Source organism: Triticum aestivum, chromosome 5D, assembly GCF_018294505.1.
Source record: "Triticum aestivum cultivar Chinese Spring chromosome 5D, IWGSC CS RefSeq v2.1, whole genome shotgun sequence".
Taxonomy (NCBI): Eukaryota; Viridiplantae; Streptophyta; class Magnoliopsida; order Poales; family Poaceae; genus Triticum; species Triticum aestivum.
The window spans coordinates 272,109,726-272,126,644 of record NC_057808.1 but is presented as its reverse complement, the minus strand read 5'-3'; the positions used below and the strand labels follow the sequence as shown (position 1 = coordinate 272,126,644).

The following is a 16,919-nucleotide window of genomic DNA, read 5'->3' as shown; positions in this document are numbered from 1 at the left end:
TGCTTCCGGATCCGAAATAGGAGGTATACCCAACTGTTTTGGGCGTCCTATGAAGATGCATTTATCTGCTTTGGGTTCGAGCTTATCAGGCTAAACCCTTTTCACATAAGCGTTGCAGCCCCAAACTTTAAAAAAATGACAGCTTAGGTTTCTCTAAACCATAGTTCATACGGTGTCATCTCAACGGAATTACGTGGTGCCCTATTTAAAGTGAATGCAGTTGTCTCTAATGCCTAACCCATAAACGATAGTGGTAATTCGATAAGAGACAACATGGTTTGCACCACATCCAATAGGGTGCAGCTATGATGTTCGGACACACCATCACACTATGGTGTTCCAGGCGGCATTAGTTGTGACACAATTTCCACAATGTCTTAGTTGTGTACCAAACACATAACTCAGATATTCATCTCTATGATCATATCATAGACATTTTATCCTCTTGTCACGACGATCTTCAACTTCACTCTGAAATTACTTGAACCTTTCAATAATTCAGACTTGTGTTTCATCAAGTAAATATACTTAGAATCTACTCAAATCATCTGTGAAGTAAGAGCATAACGATATTCACTGCGTGCCTCAGCACTCATTGGATTGCACACATCAAATGTATTACTTCCAACAAGTTGCTCTCTTGTTTCATCTCACTGAAAACGAGGCCTTTCAGTCATCTTGCCCATGTGGTATGATTTGCATGTCTCAAGTGATTCAAAATCAAGTGAGTCCAAACGATCCATCTGCATGGAGTTTCTTCATGCGTATAGACCAATAGACATGGTTCACATGTCTCAAACTTTTCAAAAAACGAGTGAGTCCAAAGATCCATCAACATGGAGCTTCTTCATGCGTTTTATACCAATATGACTCAAATGGCAGTGCCACAAGTATGTGGTACTATCATTACTATCTTATATCTTTTGGCATGAACATGTGTATCACTACGATCGAGATTCAATGAACCATTCATTTTAGGTGCAAGACCATTGAAGGTATTATTCAAATAAACAGAGTAACCATTATTCTCCTTAAATGAATAACCGTATTGCGATAAACATAATCCAATCATGTCTATGCTCAACGCAAACACCAAATAACAATTATTTAGGTTTAACACCAATCTTGATGGTAGAGGGAGCATGCGATGCTTGATCACATCAACCTTGGAAACACTTCCAACACATATCATCATCTCACCTTCAACTAGTCTCCGTTTATTCCGTAGCTTTTTATTTCGAGTTACTACCACTTCGCAACCGAACCGGTATTTAATACCCTGGTGCTACTAGGAGTACTAGTAAAGTACACATTATAATGTATATCCAATATACTTCTATCGGCCTTGCCAGCCTTCTCATCTACCAAGTATCTAGGGTAGTTCTGCTTCAGTGACCGTTCCCCTCATTTCAGAAGCACTTAGTCTCGGGTTTGGATTCAACCTTGGGTTTCTTCACTAGAGCAGCAACTGATTTGCCGTTTCATGAAGTATCCCTTTCTTGCCCTTGCCCTTCTTGAATCTAGTGGTTTTACTAACCATCAACAATTGATGGTCCTATTTGATTTCTACTCTTGCGGTGTCGCGAATAGCTCAAGTATCATCATATCTATCCCTGATATGTTATAGTTCATCAAGAAGCTCTGGTAGCTTGGTGGCAGTGACTTTGGAGAACCATCACTATCTCATCTGGAAGATTAACTCCCACTCGATTCAAGCGACTGTAGTACTCATACAATCTGAGCACATGCTCAACGATTGAGCTTTTCTCCTTAGTTTGCAGGCTTAAAAACTTGTCAGAGGTCTTATACCTCTTGACGTGGGCACTAGCCTGAAATCCCAATTTCAGTCCTTGGAACATCTCATATGTTCTGTGATGTTTCAAAAACGTCTTTGGTGCCTCAATTCTAAACCATTTAGCAGTACGCACTGAACTATCATGTAGTCATCAAAACGTGTATGTCAGATGTTCGCAACATCCACAACCGACGCTCGAGGTTCAGCACACTGTGCGGTGCATTAAGGACATAATCCTTCTGCGCAGCAATGAGGACAATCCTCAGTTTACGGACCCAGTCCGCATAATTGCTACTGTTAACTCCCAACTAAATTTCTCTAGGAACAAATCTAAAATAGTAGAACCAAAGCGTGAGCTACGACATAATTTGCAAAGACCTTTTGACTATGTTCATGATAATTAAGTTCATCTAATCAAATTATTTAATGAACTCCCACTCAAATAGACATCCCTCTAGTCATCTAAGTGATACATAATCCGAGTAAACTAGGCCGTGTCCGATCATCACGTGAGACGGACTAGTCATCATCGGTGAACATCTTCATGTTGATCGTATCCACTATACGACTCATGTTTGACCTTTCGGTCTCTTGTGTTCCGAGGCCATGTCTGTACATGCTAGACTCGTCAAGTCAACCTAAGTGTTTTGCATGTGTAAATCTGGCTTACACCCGTTGTATGCGAACGTTAGAATCTATCACACCCGATCATCACGTGGTGCTTCGAAACAACGAACTTATGCAACAGTGCACAGTTAGGGGGAACACTTTCTTGAAATTTTATGAGGGATCATCTTATTTATGCTACCGTCGTTCTAAGCAAATAAGATGTAAAAACATGATAAACATCACATGCAATCAAATAGTGACATGATATGGCCAATATCATTATGCTCCTTTTGATCTCCATCTTCGGGGCGCCATGATCATCATCGTCACCGGCATGGCACCATGATCTCCATCATCGTGTCTTCATGAAGTTGTCTCGCCAACTATTACTTCTACTACTATGGCTAACTGTTAGCAATGAAGTAAAGTAATTACATGACGTTTTCATTGACACGCAGGCCATATAACAAATTAAGACAACTCCTATGGCTCCTGCCGGTTGTCATACTCATCGACATGCAAGTCGTGATTCCTATTACAAGAACATGATCAATCTCATACATCACATATATCATTCATCACATCCTTTTGGCCACATCACATCACACGGCATATGCTGCAAGAACAAGTTAGACGTCCTCTAATTGTTGTTGCAAGTTTTTACGTGGCTGCTATAGGTTTCTAGCAAGAACGTTTCTTACCTACGCCGAAACCACAACGTGATATGCCAATTTCTATTTACCCTTCATAAGGACCCTTTTCATCGAATCTGATCCGACTAAAGTGGGAGAGACAGACACCCGCTAGCCACCTTATGCAACTAGTGCATGTCAGTCGGTGGAACCTGTCTCACGTAAGCGTACGTGTAAGGTCGGTCCGGGTCGCTTAATCCCATGATGCCGCCGTATCAAGATAAGACTAGTAACGGCAAGTAAATTGACAAAATCGACGCCCACAATAACTTATGTTCTACTCGTGCATAGAAACTACGCATAGACCTAGCTCATGATGCCACTGTTGGGGATCGTTGCAGAAATTAAAAAATTTCTCGCATCACCAAGATCAATCTATGGAGAGACTAGAAACGAGAGAGAGAGGGGAGTGCATCTTCATGCCCTTGAATATCGCGATGCGGAAGCGTTACAAGAACGCGGATGAAGGAGTCGTACTCGCAGCGATTCAGATCGCGGTTGATTCCGATCTAAGCGCCGAACAACGGCGCCTCCACGTTCAACACACGTACAGCCCGGGGACGTCTCCTCCTTCTTGATCCAACAAGGGGAGAGGAGAAGTTGAGGGAGAGCTCCGGCAGCACGATGGCGTGGTGGTGGAGCTTGCAGTTCTCCGGCAGGGCTTCGCCAAGCACTACTACTACTAGATCATTCCGGTGGCCAAAATAGGACTTCCCATATATAAATCTTTACCTCTAGATCATTCCGGAACTCCTCGTGACGTCCGAGATCTCATCCGGGACTCCGAACAACATTCGGTAACTGCACACTAATTCCCACAACAACTCTAGCATCACCGAACCTTAAGTGTGTAGACCCTACGGGTTCGGGAATCATGCAGACATGACCGAGACAGCTCTCTGGCCAATAACCAACAACGGGATCTAGATACACATGTTGGCTCCCACATGTTCCATGATGATCTCATCGGATGAACCACGATGTTGGGGATTCAATCAATCCTGTATACAATTCCCTTTGTCAATCGGTACGTTACTTGCCCGAGATTCGATCGTCCGTATCCCAATACCTCGTTCAATCTCGTTACCGGCAAGTCACTTTTACTCGTTCCGTAACACATCATCCCGTGATCAACTCTTTGGTCACATTGAGCTCATTATGATGATGTCCTACCGAGTGGGCCCAGAGATACCTCTCCGTCACACGGAGTGACAAATCCCAGTCTCGATTCGTGCCAACCCAACAGACACTTTCAGAGATACCCGTAGTGTGCCTTTATAGCCACCCAGTTACGTTGTGACGTTTGGCACACCCAAAGCATTCCTACGGTATCCGGGGGTTGCACAATCTCATGGTCTAAGGAAATGATACTTGACATTAGAAAAGCTTTAGCAGACGAACTACACGATCTTGTGCTATGCTTAGGATTGGGTCTTGTCCATCACATCATTCTCCTAATGATGTGATCCCGTTATCAACGACATCCAATGTCCATAGTCAGGAAACCATAACCATCTATTGATCAACGAGCTAGTCAACTAGAGGCTCACTAGGGACATGTTGTGGTCCATGTATTTACACATGTATTACGATTTCCGGATAACACAATTATAGCATGAACAATAGACAATTATCATGAACAAGGAAATACAATAATAACCATTTTATTATTGCCTCTAGGGCATATTTCCAACATTGTCGTCATGGCTTACGTCACTGGAACCTCGCGAGGCTCGCCTTGCCTTGATCTCTCCACCCCTCGCGAGCCAGCCTGGTGAGGCCACTCCCGAGGAGGTCTTGTGTCATCCGCCTCGCGAGGCTTGGCCCCTCGCAAGGCTCGCCTTGCCTTGATCTCTCCATCCCTCGCGAGCCAGCCTGGTGAGGCCACTCCCGAGGAGGTCTTGTGTCATCCGCCTCGCGAGGCTTGGCCCCTCGCGAGGGTCTTGGGCGTTTGCTGGTGAGGACAGGTCGTACTGGGCCGCGAGTGGAGCCATGCCGTGGGCTGCAGGCAGGCAAGTCTGGGGACCCCCGTTCCCAGAACGCCGACACTGCCCATGGTATTTTGAGTGCGTAGTTATGTACGCGCGGTATGTATGCCGCCATTTGGTCAGGACTGAGATGGAGGCCGAATTGCTAGTCTAATTCCTGACGAGCCGGACTGTCAAGCTGCGCAGTAGTCCGGACTCGTTTGACAGTGTCCGGGAGCTTGGCCGTTGAATTAAAATTCTGCCTTAAAAGGCCGCTCTATACTTTCGCTGCCAGGGCTGCAGTGTGTTCTTCAGTATGGAGGGAGCGTTCCGTGTTTCCATTGACTGTTAGGACCCCGCATGGTCTGGGCATCTTGAGCTTGAGATAAGCATAGTGTGGCACTGCATTAAATCGCGAATGCGGTTCGTCCGAGCAGTGCGTGATAGCCACTGCGGAAGGGGACGATGTCGAAGATCAACTTTTCGCTTATGAAGTTGTCTGGGGATCCGAAGACAACTTCCAATGTGATTCAGCCCGTATAACGGGCCTCTACACCTGGTATGACTCCTTTAAAGGTAGTTTTGGTGGGCTTGATCCTTGATGGATCGATGCCCATTTTGCCATTGTATCCTGATAGAGCAGGTTAAGGCTGCTGCCCCCGTCCATGTGGACTCGCGTGAGGTGGAATCCATCGATTATTGGGTCAAGGACCAGTGCGGCTGAACCACCGTAGCGGATACTGGTCGGATGGTCCCTGCGATCGAAGGTGATCGGGCAGGACGACCATGGGTTGAATTTTGGGGCGATTGGCTCTATCGCATAGACGTCCCTGAGCACGCGCTTGCGCTCCCTCTTGGGGATACGGGTGGCGTATATCATGTTCACCGTTTTGACCTGAGGGGGAAACTTCTTCTGTCCCCCTGTGTTCGGTGGACGGGGCTCCTCGTTATCGTCCTCACTTTGCGACCCCTTCTCCTTGTTTTCGGCGTTTATCTTGCCGGCCTGCTTAAAGACCCAACAACTTCTATTGGTATGATTGGCTGGTTTATCGGGGGTGCCATGTATCTGACATGGACGATCGAGAATGCGGTCTAGGCTGGATGAGCCCGAATTGTTCCTTTTGAACGGCTTCTTCCGCTGGCCGGACTTGGAGCCACTGAATCCAGCGTTGACCACCATGTCGTCGGTATTATCACCGTTGCTTCGACGCTTGTGTCTGTTGCGTCGGGGCTTGCCGTTGCTATTTCTGGCTTCCGAAGTGCCAGGTTTGCCTGCATTGTTATTGCTACGGGCTAGCCAGCTATCTTCGCCCGCGCAGAAGCGGGTCATAAGCGCTGTGAGGGCTACCATGGACTTCGGCTTTTCTTGGCTGAGGTGTCGGGCGAGCCATTCGTCCCGGATGCTATGTTTAAAGGCCGCTAGGGCTTCGGCATCCGGACAGTCGACGATCTGGTTCTTTTTGGTTAGGAACCTAGTCCAGAATTTCCTGGCTGACTCTCCGGGCTGTTGAATTATGTGACTTAAGTCGTCGGCATCTGGTGGTCGGACATATGTGCCTTGGAAGTTGTCGAGGAAGGCTTCTTCCAAGTCTTCCCAGCTGCCAATGGAGTTTTTAGGCAGACTGTTCAACCAGTGCCGAGCTGGTCCCTTGAGTTTTAGTGGGAGGTATTTGATGGCATGGAGATCATCGCCGCGGGCCATATGAATATGGAGAAGAAAATCCTCGATCCATACCGCGGGGTCTGTTGTCCCATCATATGATTCGATGTTTACGAGTTTAAACCCTTCTGGGAATTCGTGCTCCATTACTTCGTCAGTGAAGCAAAGAGGGTGTGCGGCGCCTCTATATCGGGCCACGTTGCGACGTAGCTCGGATGGAGTCTGTCTGCGGTTCTCGGTCCGGGCGTGATTATGATTGTTGTGTCCGGCTAGATAGCAGTCGTCGAGTGTCGGGGCACGCCCCCGCGATCCATAGTTCGACCTGTTCTGACCTGCTCTACTGTCCAGGTCCTGCTGCAGGTCGTATGTATAACCCCGAGCAGTTATGTCTCTGCCTTTACGGCGGGATAGTATGGGCTGGTGTTCAGCTTGAGTTGTCGCTTTATCCTGGCCACGTGGTGGTCGGTCAGCCGCATTACACGTTGATGGTACGGGCTCAAGTGCCTCGTCATCGAATTGAGGTAGCAATTTGCGCTTCGGGTAACTTTTGGTTGGGCGCTCGAGGCCGTATGCCTCGGCTGCCAGGACATGAGTCCACCTATCGTTGAGCAGGTCTTAATCAGCTTGAAGCTGCTGCTGCTTCTTTTTCAGGCTCCTTGCAGTGGCTATTAGCCGACGCTTAAAGCGCTCATACTTGAGAGGTTCCTCAGGCACGATAAAATCCTCGTTGCTGAGGCTCACCTCATCCTCGGAGAGCGGAAGATAATTACTGTCCTCCAAGTCTTTGTTTACGGCATGTTCATCAGGGCTAACTTGCCCATCTTCCCGTTCGTCCTGTTTGGAAGTTGGCTCAACGGGGTCTTCATTGTCTTCGACATCGTTCGGAGTATTGTTTTCTCCTGTGCCGGTATTGCTGTCTTTTCCATGGTGTGACTTGGAGCGGCGCCGCTGACGTCGGCGCTTTGGCTGTATCTCAGGAGGTTTATCCTCGATCGGGTCTTCCTTGTCGTCGCCGCTATTCTCTTTGGGTGTATCCACCATGTACATGTCATACGAAGAAGTGGCCGTCCAGCGTCCGGTAAACGGCGGGTTTTGGGCCTCCTCTTCTCCGGCATCGTCATCCATACCGTCGATGTCTTCAGAGCCGTAATCGAGCATGTCGGTTAAGTCCTCGACGGTGGCTATAAGGTGGGTGGTGGGTGGGACGTAAAGTTCCCTGCTCCCAGCCCTAGTCCGGCCTGGGCATAGTTCGGACGTTGCTCCTGTGTGATGGCAAGGGATCGCATTAAGTCCAGAGCCTCGCTTAAAGGCGAGGTTTGGCCCGAGAGAAGAGAGCGCGTGGAGTACGGCGAGAGGGAGTCTCCTTGGCCGAACTCACACGATGTTGACTCCGAAGACTCGGAGCCAGAGTCCGGAGAAGGGTTTGGCTTCCTGATGGTTGCCAGTGACACTTCTTCCCCCGGCTCTCCCACAATGGGCCTAGTGGCCGCAGACAGCCCTGCGAACTCAGGGAGCTCGTCTTCGGACTTGGCGATATGCTCCGGATCTAGGGCCAGAGTGGAGGTTGGGGGCGCGAATCCTTGGAAGATCAAGTCTCCTCGGATATCAACGACATAGTCCAGATTTCCAAAACTAATCTGGTGACCTGGGGCGTAGCTGTCGATCTGCTCTAGATGGCCAAGCGAGTTGGCCCGCAGTGCGAAGCCGCCGAACACAAAGATCTAGCCGGGGAGAAAAACCTCCCTCGGGGAAGCATGTTGTAGATGATTGATGGAGCCATCGAACCTTCTGGTGACGACGCAGCGGAACTCTCAATGAAAGCACCAATGTCGGTGTCAAAACCGGCGGATCTCGGGTAGGGGGTCCCGAACTGTGCGTCTAAGGTCGATGGTAACATGAGACAGGGGACACAGTGTTTACCCAGGTTCGGGCCCTCTCTATGGAGGTAATACCCTACTTCCTGCTTGATTGATCTTGATGAATATGAGTATTACAAGAGTTGATCTACCACGAGATCATAATGGCTAAAACCCTAGAAGTCTAGCATGTATGATTATGATTGTCTCTAGGGACTAAACCCTCCGGTTTATATAGACACCGGAGGGGACTAGGGTTGTACAAAGTCGATTACAGAAAAAGGAATCTTCATATCCGATCGCCAAGCTTGCCATCCACGCCAGGGAGAGTCCTATCCGGACACGGGAGAGAGTCTTCTGTCTTGTATCTTCACCGCCCATCAGTCCGGCCCATGTCCAACAGGTCGGACGCCCGAGGACCCCTTAATCCAGGACTCCCTCACCCGCCGAGGTTGGTTCCCCGCCGGTTTGCGGCCCCGCGTTGCTGACCGCTTCACGTCTCCACCATGAGGCTTGGCAGCCCCCTTCTTCTTTGCAGCCTCTAGCGCGACGGCGACCGGCCGAGGTGGGGCAAATCCAGGGCAGCGGCGGCATCGAGGCGGAGGCGGCCACATTATTGGGGAAGTTGCCGAAGGTAGTCCTTTAGGTACTTGAAAGCACCATTTTTGGAAGACCCCACCTGAGTTGGCATTCCCAAATATTTAGCACTAAGAGTTTCATTTGGTACTTGCAAGAAGGCCTTCACATTCTGTTTAAAATTCTCTGGACACCTTTTATTGAAGAAAATGACTGATTTATCACGATTAATGCGTTGCCCAAACACCTGACAATAAAAATTCAACACCTGGTTTACCTCATTTGCTCCACTAGCACTTGCCTTGAAAAACAATATGTTGTCATCTGCGAATAGTAAACGGTTGACTGGTGGCGCCGAAAGGGCTACCTTGAGCCCATTTAGATTGGATGACTTGTCTGTTGATTTTAGGAGGCACGAAAGACCCTCTGTTGCTATCAAGAAAAGGTATGGAGAGTTGGGGTCTCCCAATCCCTCGATATGCTTTGAACCGCTGAATTTCCTTACCATTGAAGAGCACTGAAAATTTTACGGAGCTTACCATGCCCATTACAATATGCACCAACTTTTCAGAAAAAACCCAGCCTGAACATTATTACTTTTAAATAATCTCACTCAACTATGTCATATGCTTTCATCATATCAAGCTTCAGGGCACAGTGCCTATTTCTCATCGTTGTGTTCCTTTTCATAAAATGAAGGCACTCATAAGCTGTAATTATGTTGTCAGTAATGAGTCTATCTAGAACGATGACAGATTGTTCCTCTCGTATAATGTTTGATAGTATTAGTACTAATTTCAGAAAAAAAGGGAATCCCTGTTGGCAAGTCCCGCATCCATGCGTGGTTAATCATGGCAACCGACTTTGATTTTTTTCTTAAAATTGTTTAGATAGCTTACCACGTGTGAACCGACTTTGATTTTGACCGGAGTCATCGTCACCTCTCTGTTCCGATCCACAACTTAAACCCCCTACAGGCCTCATAGCATTCGTATAGGCCGGCCGGCCCGCTCACCCAGCCCAGTAGCGGCGCCCCGCAATCGCCCCACACCCCACGCCCTAACCCTAGCACCGCGGCGCCCCAATCTCCGGCGCTCCCATCCGCCCGTCTGAAGCCGACCTCATCCCCGTCCCCTCCCATGGATCGCGACCGATCTTCTCGCCGCGACCGCGGCGAGGACCGCCACACCACCCACGAGCGCTCGGATGACCACCACCGACGCCGCCGCCACGACAGCGACGGCCATCAGCACCACCACAAGCGCGACGCCGAAGACGAACACCGCCGTCGTCGCCACGACGACGGTGGTGTCGAGGAAGACCGCCGCCGTGCTCGCCGACACCGTTCGCATTCCCCCTCCGAGTCCCCGCCGACTGCGAAGCGGGATCGGTCGTCGAGCCGCGCGCCCCGGGATTCCGTCGAGCGCCGCGATTCGGCCGACCGCGAGCCGCTGCCGCCGCCGTCTCGGAAACGGAAGGACCACGACAGCGGTGGCGGCGGCCGCCGCGACGGCGACGAGCCCGACCGTGAAGGCGGGAAACGGCCGAGGGCCTCAGTGGAGCCTCCTCCGCGGAAGGAGGAAAGGCCAAGGCGAGAGCGTAGGAGGTTTGAGGATGTTGATGCGTATGGTGATGAGAGGGGTAAGGGGGACAAGGGCAGTCAGTCTGGTGCTAATGGAGATTCACAGAGCGGTGCAGCCACTAATGTAAGTATTTTGTGATGTTTTCTTATATTGTTCATAGTGATGTGATTTATGTTTCTGAATTGGGCAAGTGATTTCTAATGTGCCTGAGTACCAATTTGATGAACTCAGAATTATGTAGTTAGCGATAGTTGTCCTACTACTTTGTGTAGTTTATTCATAGTGCACATTGCTGGTGAAATACTTATTTAGTAAATATATGAGGGTAAGCCCAATAAGTACTTCTGTTTACCTTGGAAGAAATTTGGTCTATGGTTAGTTTTCTCTTTAAAACGTTGATGTCAGGTTCATCATTGTATCCATTCCTATGCTGACTTTGCATCATATATTTTGCAGGGTGGTGCTCAGCAGCCGCTCAATTCTGCACCTGCTGTTGCGGTGCCATCTGCTAATCCTGTTTCTTCAAAGGTATCTTCGATCACTACCACCAATGAAAATGGGGGAGTTAGTATTAGATCTGATGAAGTTACTGGAAAATCTAGTACAGATGGAACTGCAAATTCATCCGCTGCCAGAAGTAGTAACTTAAGTCTTGATGCTTTAGCGAAAGCTAAAAAAGCTTTGCAACTGAAGAAGGAATTATCAGAAAAACTCAAGAGATTACCTGCGGTAAGACATTACAACGATTACTAGTCCTTTGCTTCAATTTTCTTGTTATACTTTTGTAACCATTCTAAGCTCATGTTTGTCCACGCAGCTTAATAAACTCGGCACTACTATTCCTGATACACAAACTCCTAAGAAAGAAACACAGTCTGTTTCTGGCTCGAGTGCTTCTGCAGTCCATGCGGGTGCATCTTCTGAACTGCCTGCTAGTAGTGTCTCTGCTGGCATTTCAGGGCTTACCAACATTCCCAATTTGGATGCTGTGAAGCGAGCACAAGAGCTTGCTGCTAAGATGGGATTTCGCCAGGATCCACAGTTTGCACCTCTTATCAACATGTTCCCTGGTACATCCAGTGAACTGACTATTCCTCAAAGACCTGCCAAGGCTCCTGTTCTTCGTCTTGATGCTCAAGGTAGGGAAATTGATGAGAATGGAAATGTTATTAGCATGACCAAGCCAAGCAACCTGAGTACTCTAAAGGTAAACATCTGCAACTTAACATATATTTCAGGATGATATGTAGTTCTGTACATTGACCCACTACTTTTGGTTCATCCTTTGTTAGGTCAACATTAACAAGCATCTTAACATATATTTCAGGATGATATGTAGTTCTGTACATTGACCCACTACTTTTGGTTCATCCTTTGTTAGGTCAACATTAACAAGCAGAAGAAGGATGCTTTCCAGATTATCAAACCAGACTTGGAGTCGCTTGCAAAAGCTACTGTTCATTTCGATGAAAGGATGGGCATCAACCCAACTAAGCTCCTTCGTCCTAAAAGGCCAGGATTCCAGTTTATTGAGGAAGGCAAACTTTCGAGGCAGGCTGAACTGCAGAGGATTAAGGTTTGTGAGGATTAACCTCTTTTTGGATATATTACAGTCATGTTTTAGTTTATTGTACCTTTGGTACCTAAACTTAATTGTTTGATTGCACAGAATCAATTTGGCGAAGCACAAGCCAAAGAGCTTAAAGTAAAGCAAGCTCAACTTGCTAAGGCAAAAGTCGAGGTAGACATGAACCCAAATCTAATTGAAATTGCTCCTGGTGGAAGGCCTCCAAAGCAAAAGCAGAAGGAAGAGATTCCTGACATTGAGCCATGGTTTGCTGCTACCTCACTCTGTTGATCGTTTGTAAACCCCCTTTATCAGTATACAGCAACTAATGCCTCTTTTATTTCTTTCCAGGGACTCGAAAATTCTGCTATCTCCTACTTACGAGGACATCTCCTTGGAAAAGCTTAATATGGATAAGATCACCATCTATGTGGAACATCCAGAACCATTGGAACCACCGGCTGAGCCTGCGCCACCACCGCCTCAGCCACTTAAGCTGACTAAGAAGGAGCAGAAGAAGCTCAGAACACAGAGGCGCCTCGCTAAGGAAAAAGATAGGCAAGAAATGATTAGGCAAGGCCTCTTGGAGCCACCAAAGCCCAAGGTCAAGATGAGCAACCTTATGAAAGTACTTGGTGCAGAAGCTACACAGGATCCGACACGTATGGAGATGGAAATCCGAACTGCTGCTGCAGAGCGTGAGCAGGCTCACGTGGACCGCAACATTGCCCGCAAACTCACACCATCAGAACGCCGTGAGAAGAAAGAGAGGAAGCTTTTTGATGATCCCAACACACTAGGCTGTATTGTTTGTGTGTACAGAATCAGAGACCTGTCGCACCCCCAGACCCGCTTCAAAGTGGACGTGAATGCCCAAGAGAACCGGCTGACTGGTGCGGCGGTTATCACAGATGGTATAAGTGTTGTGGTTGTGGAAGGAGGGAAGAAGTCGATCAAGAGGTACAATAAGCTGATGCTGAACCGGATTGACTGGGCTGCTGCAGTTGGTGGCGAGGATGATGCCGACGAGGAACCAGACAAGCCGGTGAATAGCTGCGTGTTAGTCTGGCAGGGTAGCGTGGTGAAGCCCACCTTTCCGAGGTTCGGTGTGCATCAGTGTCGGAGCGAGGCTGCTGCCAAGAAGGTGTTTGCAGATGCTAAAGTTCCACACTACTGGGACCTGGCTGTCAACTTTTCGGAAGATTCGTCTTGAGCTCAGCTTCTGTTCTAAGGCAATGAGAGTGTTTGCTGTGGGATTGCTCTACTATTCACATGCAGTTAGTGAGACTGCTGTATGCTAGCACCGCCGTTTACTGGACCGACTACTTTGTATGGTCACGAATGTCATTTTCGGACTTTTGATGCTTGTTGTGAGATCTGTTTACATGATCTAAGCACTGAACGCATGGAAGAGCTGTTGGATTTTTGCAGCATATGCTTTCAAATAAATTTGGTAAGCTTCATCAGTTTAAGATTGTGCAGGCCTTGAATACTTTTATGCCGTGAATTATGTTTATGGTGTTGCGTACGATGCTAGCACGATGAAGTTGCTAACTCCGATCTAAACTTTTCCGTCACTGAACATATATTAAATGAGGTTAGTCGTGCAAAACCACGTGTTATCTGCTTTCACAACGAGCCCCAAATCAATCTAACTGGCTTTGGCAGCAAAATTGCACCTCAGGTGTGGTTTGTGCTAATTTTTTGCCGAAGCTTCTTTCCCTCGAAAATCTCATTGAGGTTTGTGCTAATTTTGCAAAAGCCGGACAATCTCATTGATGAACAACGGCCGATGGACGTGGCTTCAGTTCTTCAGCTCGCCTCCTGTCATGCCCCTAGCCTCTTCCCCAAGCACTTGCCTTGCAGAGTAGTACCCGTCTGGGGCATGATTGTTCCCCAGAGGGGAGAAAGAGCAAATGATGGGCGATATCAGTGCCAGTCATAGCAGTTCATAGTCCATAATTCATATTATTATCTTCTTTTTTTTGCACATAAGTCATACGTACTACTCTCTCCATCCCAAAATAAGTGACTCGATTTTGTACTAAAGTTAATATAAAATCGAGTCACTTATTTTGGGATGGAGAGAGCATTATTCTCTGCAACCCCGTCTCTCCGTTTGCAGCATGGAGTTTATGTACAGAAACGCCGAGAAGCCCCCTGCTGCTCCCTTGGCTTTTTTTGTTGTTGTTGAGAAACTGCTCCCTTGGCTTTTGTTGCCACTGCTGGTGATCTGCTTCTCAAAGTGCTCACTGAGATTGGCCATGATCCTGGGTATAGATAAGACCAACATCTTTGCAAAACGGACACTCAAATAGTAGATATTCTCTTCTTTCAGTGACTTCTTTCTCACTTGGAGTTGGAAATTTCTTCCTTTGCAACATCGTTCTGTGGAACATTTGAAAAGAGAGGAATTGACGCATCTTCAGGTGTACTCGTATGGCCCTTTTTGAGGTGTCTGTTTTCGCATTTGAGGACATTTCTCAGCGGCAGATGGCCTTTGGCCGGCCGCAAGACAGCGAGGGCATTGACTGGTGGGCTAAGGGTTTGTACATGGGTTTTGGTGAATTCCCTTCCAAAACTCCCCCCGCGGACCTCTTCTCACAACAGGAGCTCCACATCCACTCAAAATTTGGTGGGGTGTCATGCCCCTACGCGGATCCTGCATACATTGGCTGCGGAGAATCCAGGTGAGTACCTCAGCCTCCAAATGTTCTGAGTAAGAGCAACTCCAACGGGCCCACCCAAACGGACGGCGATTTCGTCCGCTTTTTGTCCGTTTGGGTCGGTCGCCCGCCCGGCGTCCACCCTGTTTTTCATATGGGTCGGCAGTGCGCCCAACGCGCCGACCCATATGTGCAGGCGTGGCCGGCTGGCCGCCTAATTTTACATTGCATTCAACATATTGTGAAATGAAAATTTAACAAGTAAAATAGTTTAGCCGCCCAAATAAATAGTATAGTTTTACAGGCCAAATAAAAATAAAAATGTTTCACATAGTTTTGCAAACGAATAAAAGAAGATACATCTATTGGTTGCCAACATGAGTCCACATATGCTCAACCAAATCATTTTGCAGTTGCACGTGAGTTTTCCAATCACGCATGTCTTCATGAAACTGAGTGAACTGCTCAAATGTTGCCGCTACTCCATGCTCAGGCACAACATTCTCACCTTGAAACTGAAAGCCTTGATCGTACAGACGTTCCGGGCGCTCGTCTTCTACGATCATATTGTGCATGATCACACAAGCAGTCATCACCTCTCATAGTTTCTGCGTGCTCCAAGTATTAGCAGGATACCGAACGATGCCCCATCAAGATTGCAAAACACCAAAGGCACGCTCGACATCCTTTCTAGCACTCTCTTGCTCTTGGGCAAATCTTTTCCTTTTGTCTCCGACAGGGTTGGGTATTGTGTTTACAATAGCGGTCCACTGAGGATAGATACCGTCACCCAAATAGTACCCTTTGTCGTAGTTGTGGCCGTTGACAGTAAAGTTCACCGGTGGGCTGTTGCCTTCGACAAGCCTAGCAAACACCAACGAGCGCTGAAGCACATTGATATCATTGTGAGATCCAGCCATGCCAAAGAAAGAGTGCCAGATCCAGAGATCTTGAGACGCCACGGCCTCTAGTATGACAGTGCAAGCCCTGACATGTCCCTTATACTGCCCTTGCCAAGCAGAAGGGCAGTTCTTCCACTCCCAGTGCATGCAGTCTATGCTGCCAAGCATCCCCGGGAAGCCCCTGCTAGCATTCATCGCCAACAAACGGGCTGTATCTTCAGCTGTCGGCTCTCTCAAGTACTCAGGGCCAAACACAGCAATCACAGCCTTGCAGAACTTATACAGGGACTCTAGGCATGTAGCCTCGCTCATACGGACGTACTCGTCAATGAGATCACCGGGCACTCCGTATGCAAGCATTCAGATGGCGGCAGTGCATTTCTGATAAAAGGAGAAACCAATCTTGCCGACGGCATCCTCTTTGCACTCGAAGTAGTCATCATAGCCGACCACTCCCTCTCTAATACGGTTGAAAACATGCCTACTCATACGGAACCGGCGGCGAAATTTGTGATGTTTGAACAACGGGTTTGTTGTATCAAAGTAGTCCTTCCAGAGAAGGAAATGCCCGCTCTCCCGGTTACGATTCAACGCCGGAAGGTGGCCCGGAATAGAGCCACGGAACAGCGGCCGCTGGTTGTTGAGGTGGCTCGGAATGGAGCCATGGACCAACACGGCAGCCAATATCTTCTCCTCGTCGTCGGACGACGAATCGTCGGAGTCGCAAATGAAATTATGGAAAAAGAACTCGTCGGCGGAGTCCATTTTCGTACCTTGGCAAACTGTCGAACAGTTTGCGGGCGTCGAAGAAGGAGACGGCCGACGAGGGGAGACGCGGCGCCCACAGACCAGCTAGCTGCCCTGCCGGAGTCCGATGAGTGTGACGGCGTCCGACGAGCGTGCCAGCCGTATGTGGCGGGGGTGGCGAGGCGTCTTCTTGGTTGCGGGCGGCTGGGCGGTGGGGGAAGCGGCGGCGGGAACCAATTTGCTCCCCGGTGGCAAAACGGCGGCGGCGGGCGACTAGGGGCAGGGCGGCGTTGCTGGGC

The 16,919-nt window shown here is 48.4% G+C and overlaps 1 protein-coding gene across 2 annotated transcripts; it reads left to right on the top strand.

Annotated features, from left to right (window-relative positions):
- Positions 1–10,146: 10,146 nt before the first annotated feature.
- LOC123120834 (protein RDM16) lies at positions 10,147–13,771 on the top strand. Of its 2 annotated transcripts, XM_044540821.1 has the most exons (7): positions 10,691–10,861; positions 11,195–11,266; positions 11,346–11,467; positions 11,556–11,945; positions 12,120–12,314; positions 12,408–12,571; positions 12,657–13,771. In XM_044540821.1, the coding sequence occupies exons 4-7, from the start codon at positions 11,757–11,759 to the stop codon at positions 13,516–13,518; spliced, it is 1,410 nt and encodes a 469-aa protein (XP_044396756.1). In that variant the 5' UTR covers positions 10,691–10,861; positions 11,195–11,266; positions 11,346–11,467; positions 11,556–11,756; the 3' UTR covers positions 13,519–13,771. The 2 variants fall into 2 exon arrangements, with proteins under 2 accessions (XP_044396755.1, XP_044396756.1); XM_044540820.1 differs by having other exon boundaries at positions 10,147–10,861; positions 11,195–11,467.
- The last annotated feature ends 3,148 nt before the right edge of the window (positions 13,772–16,919 follow it).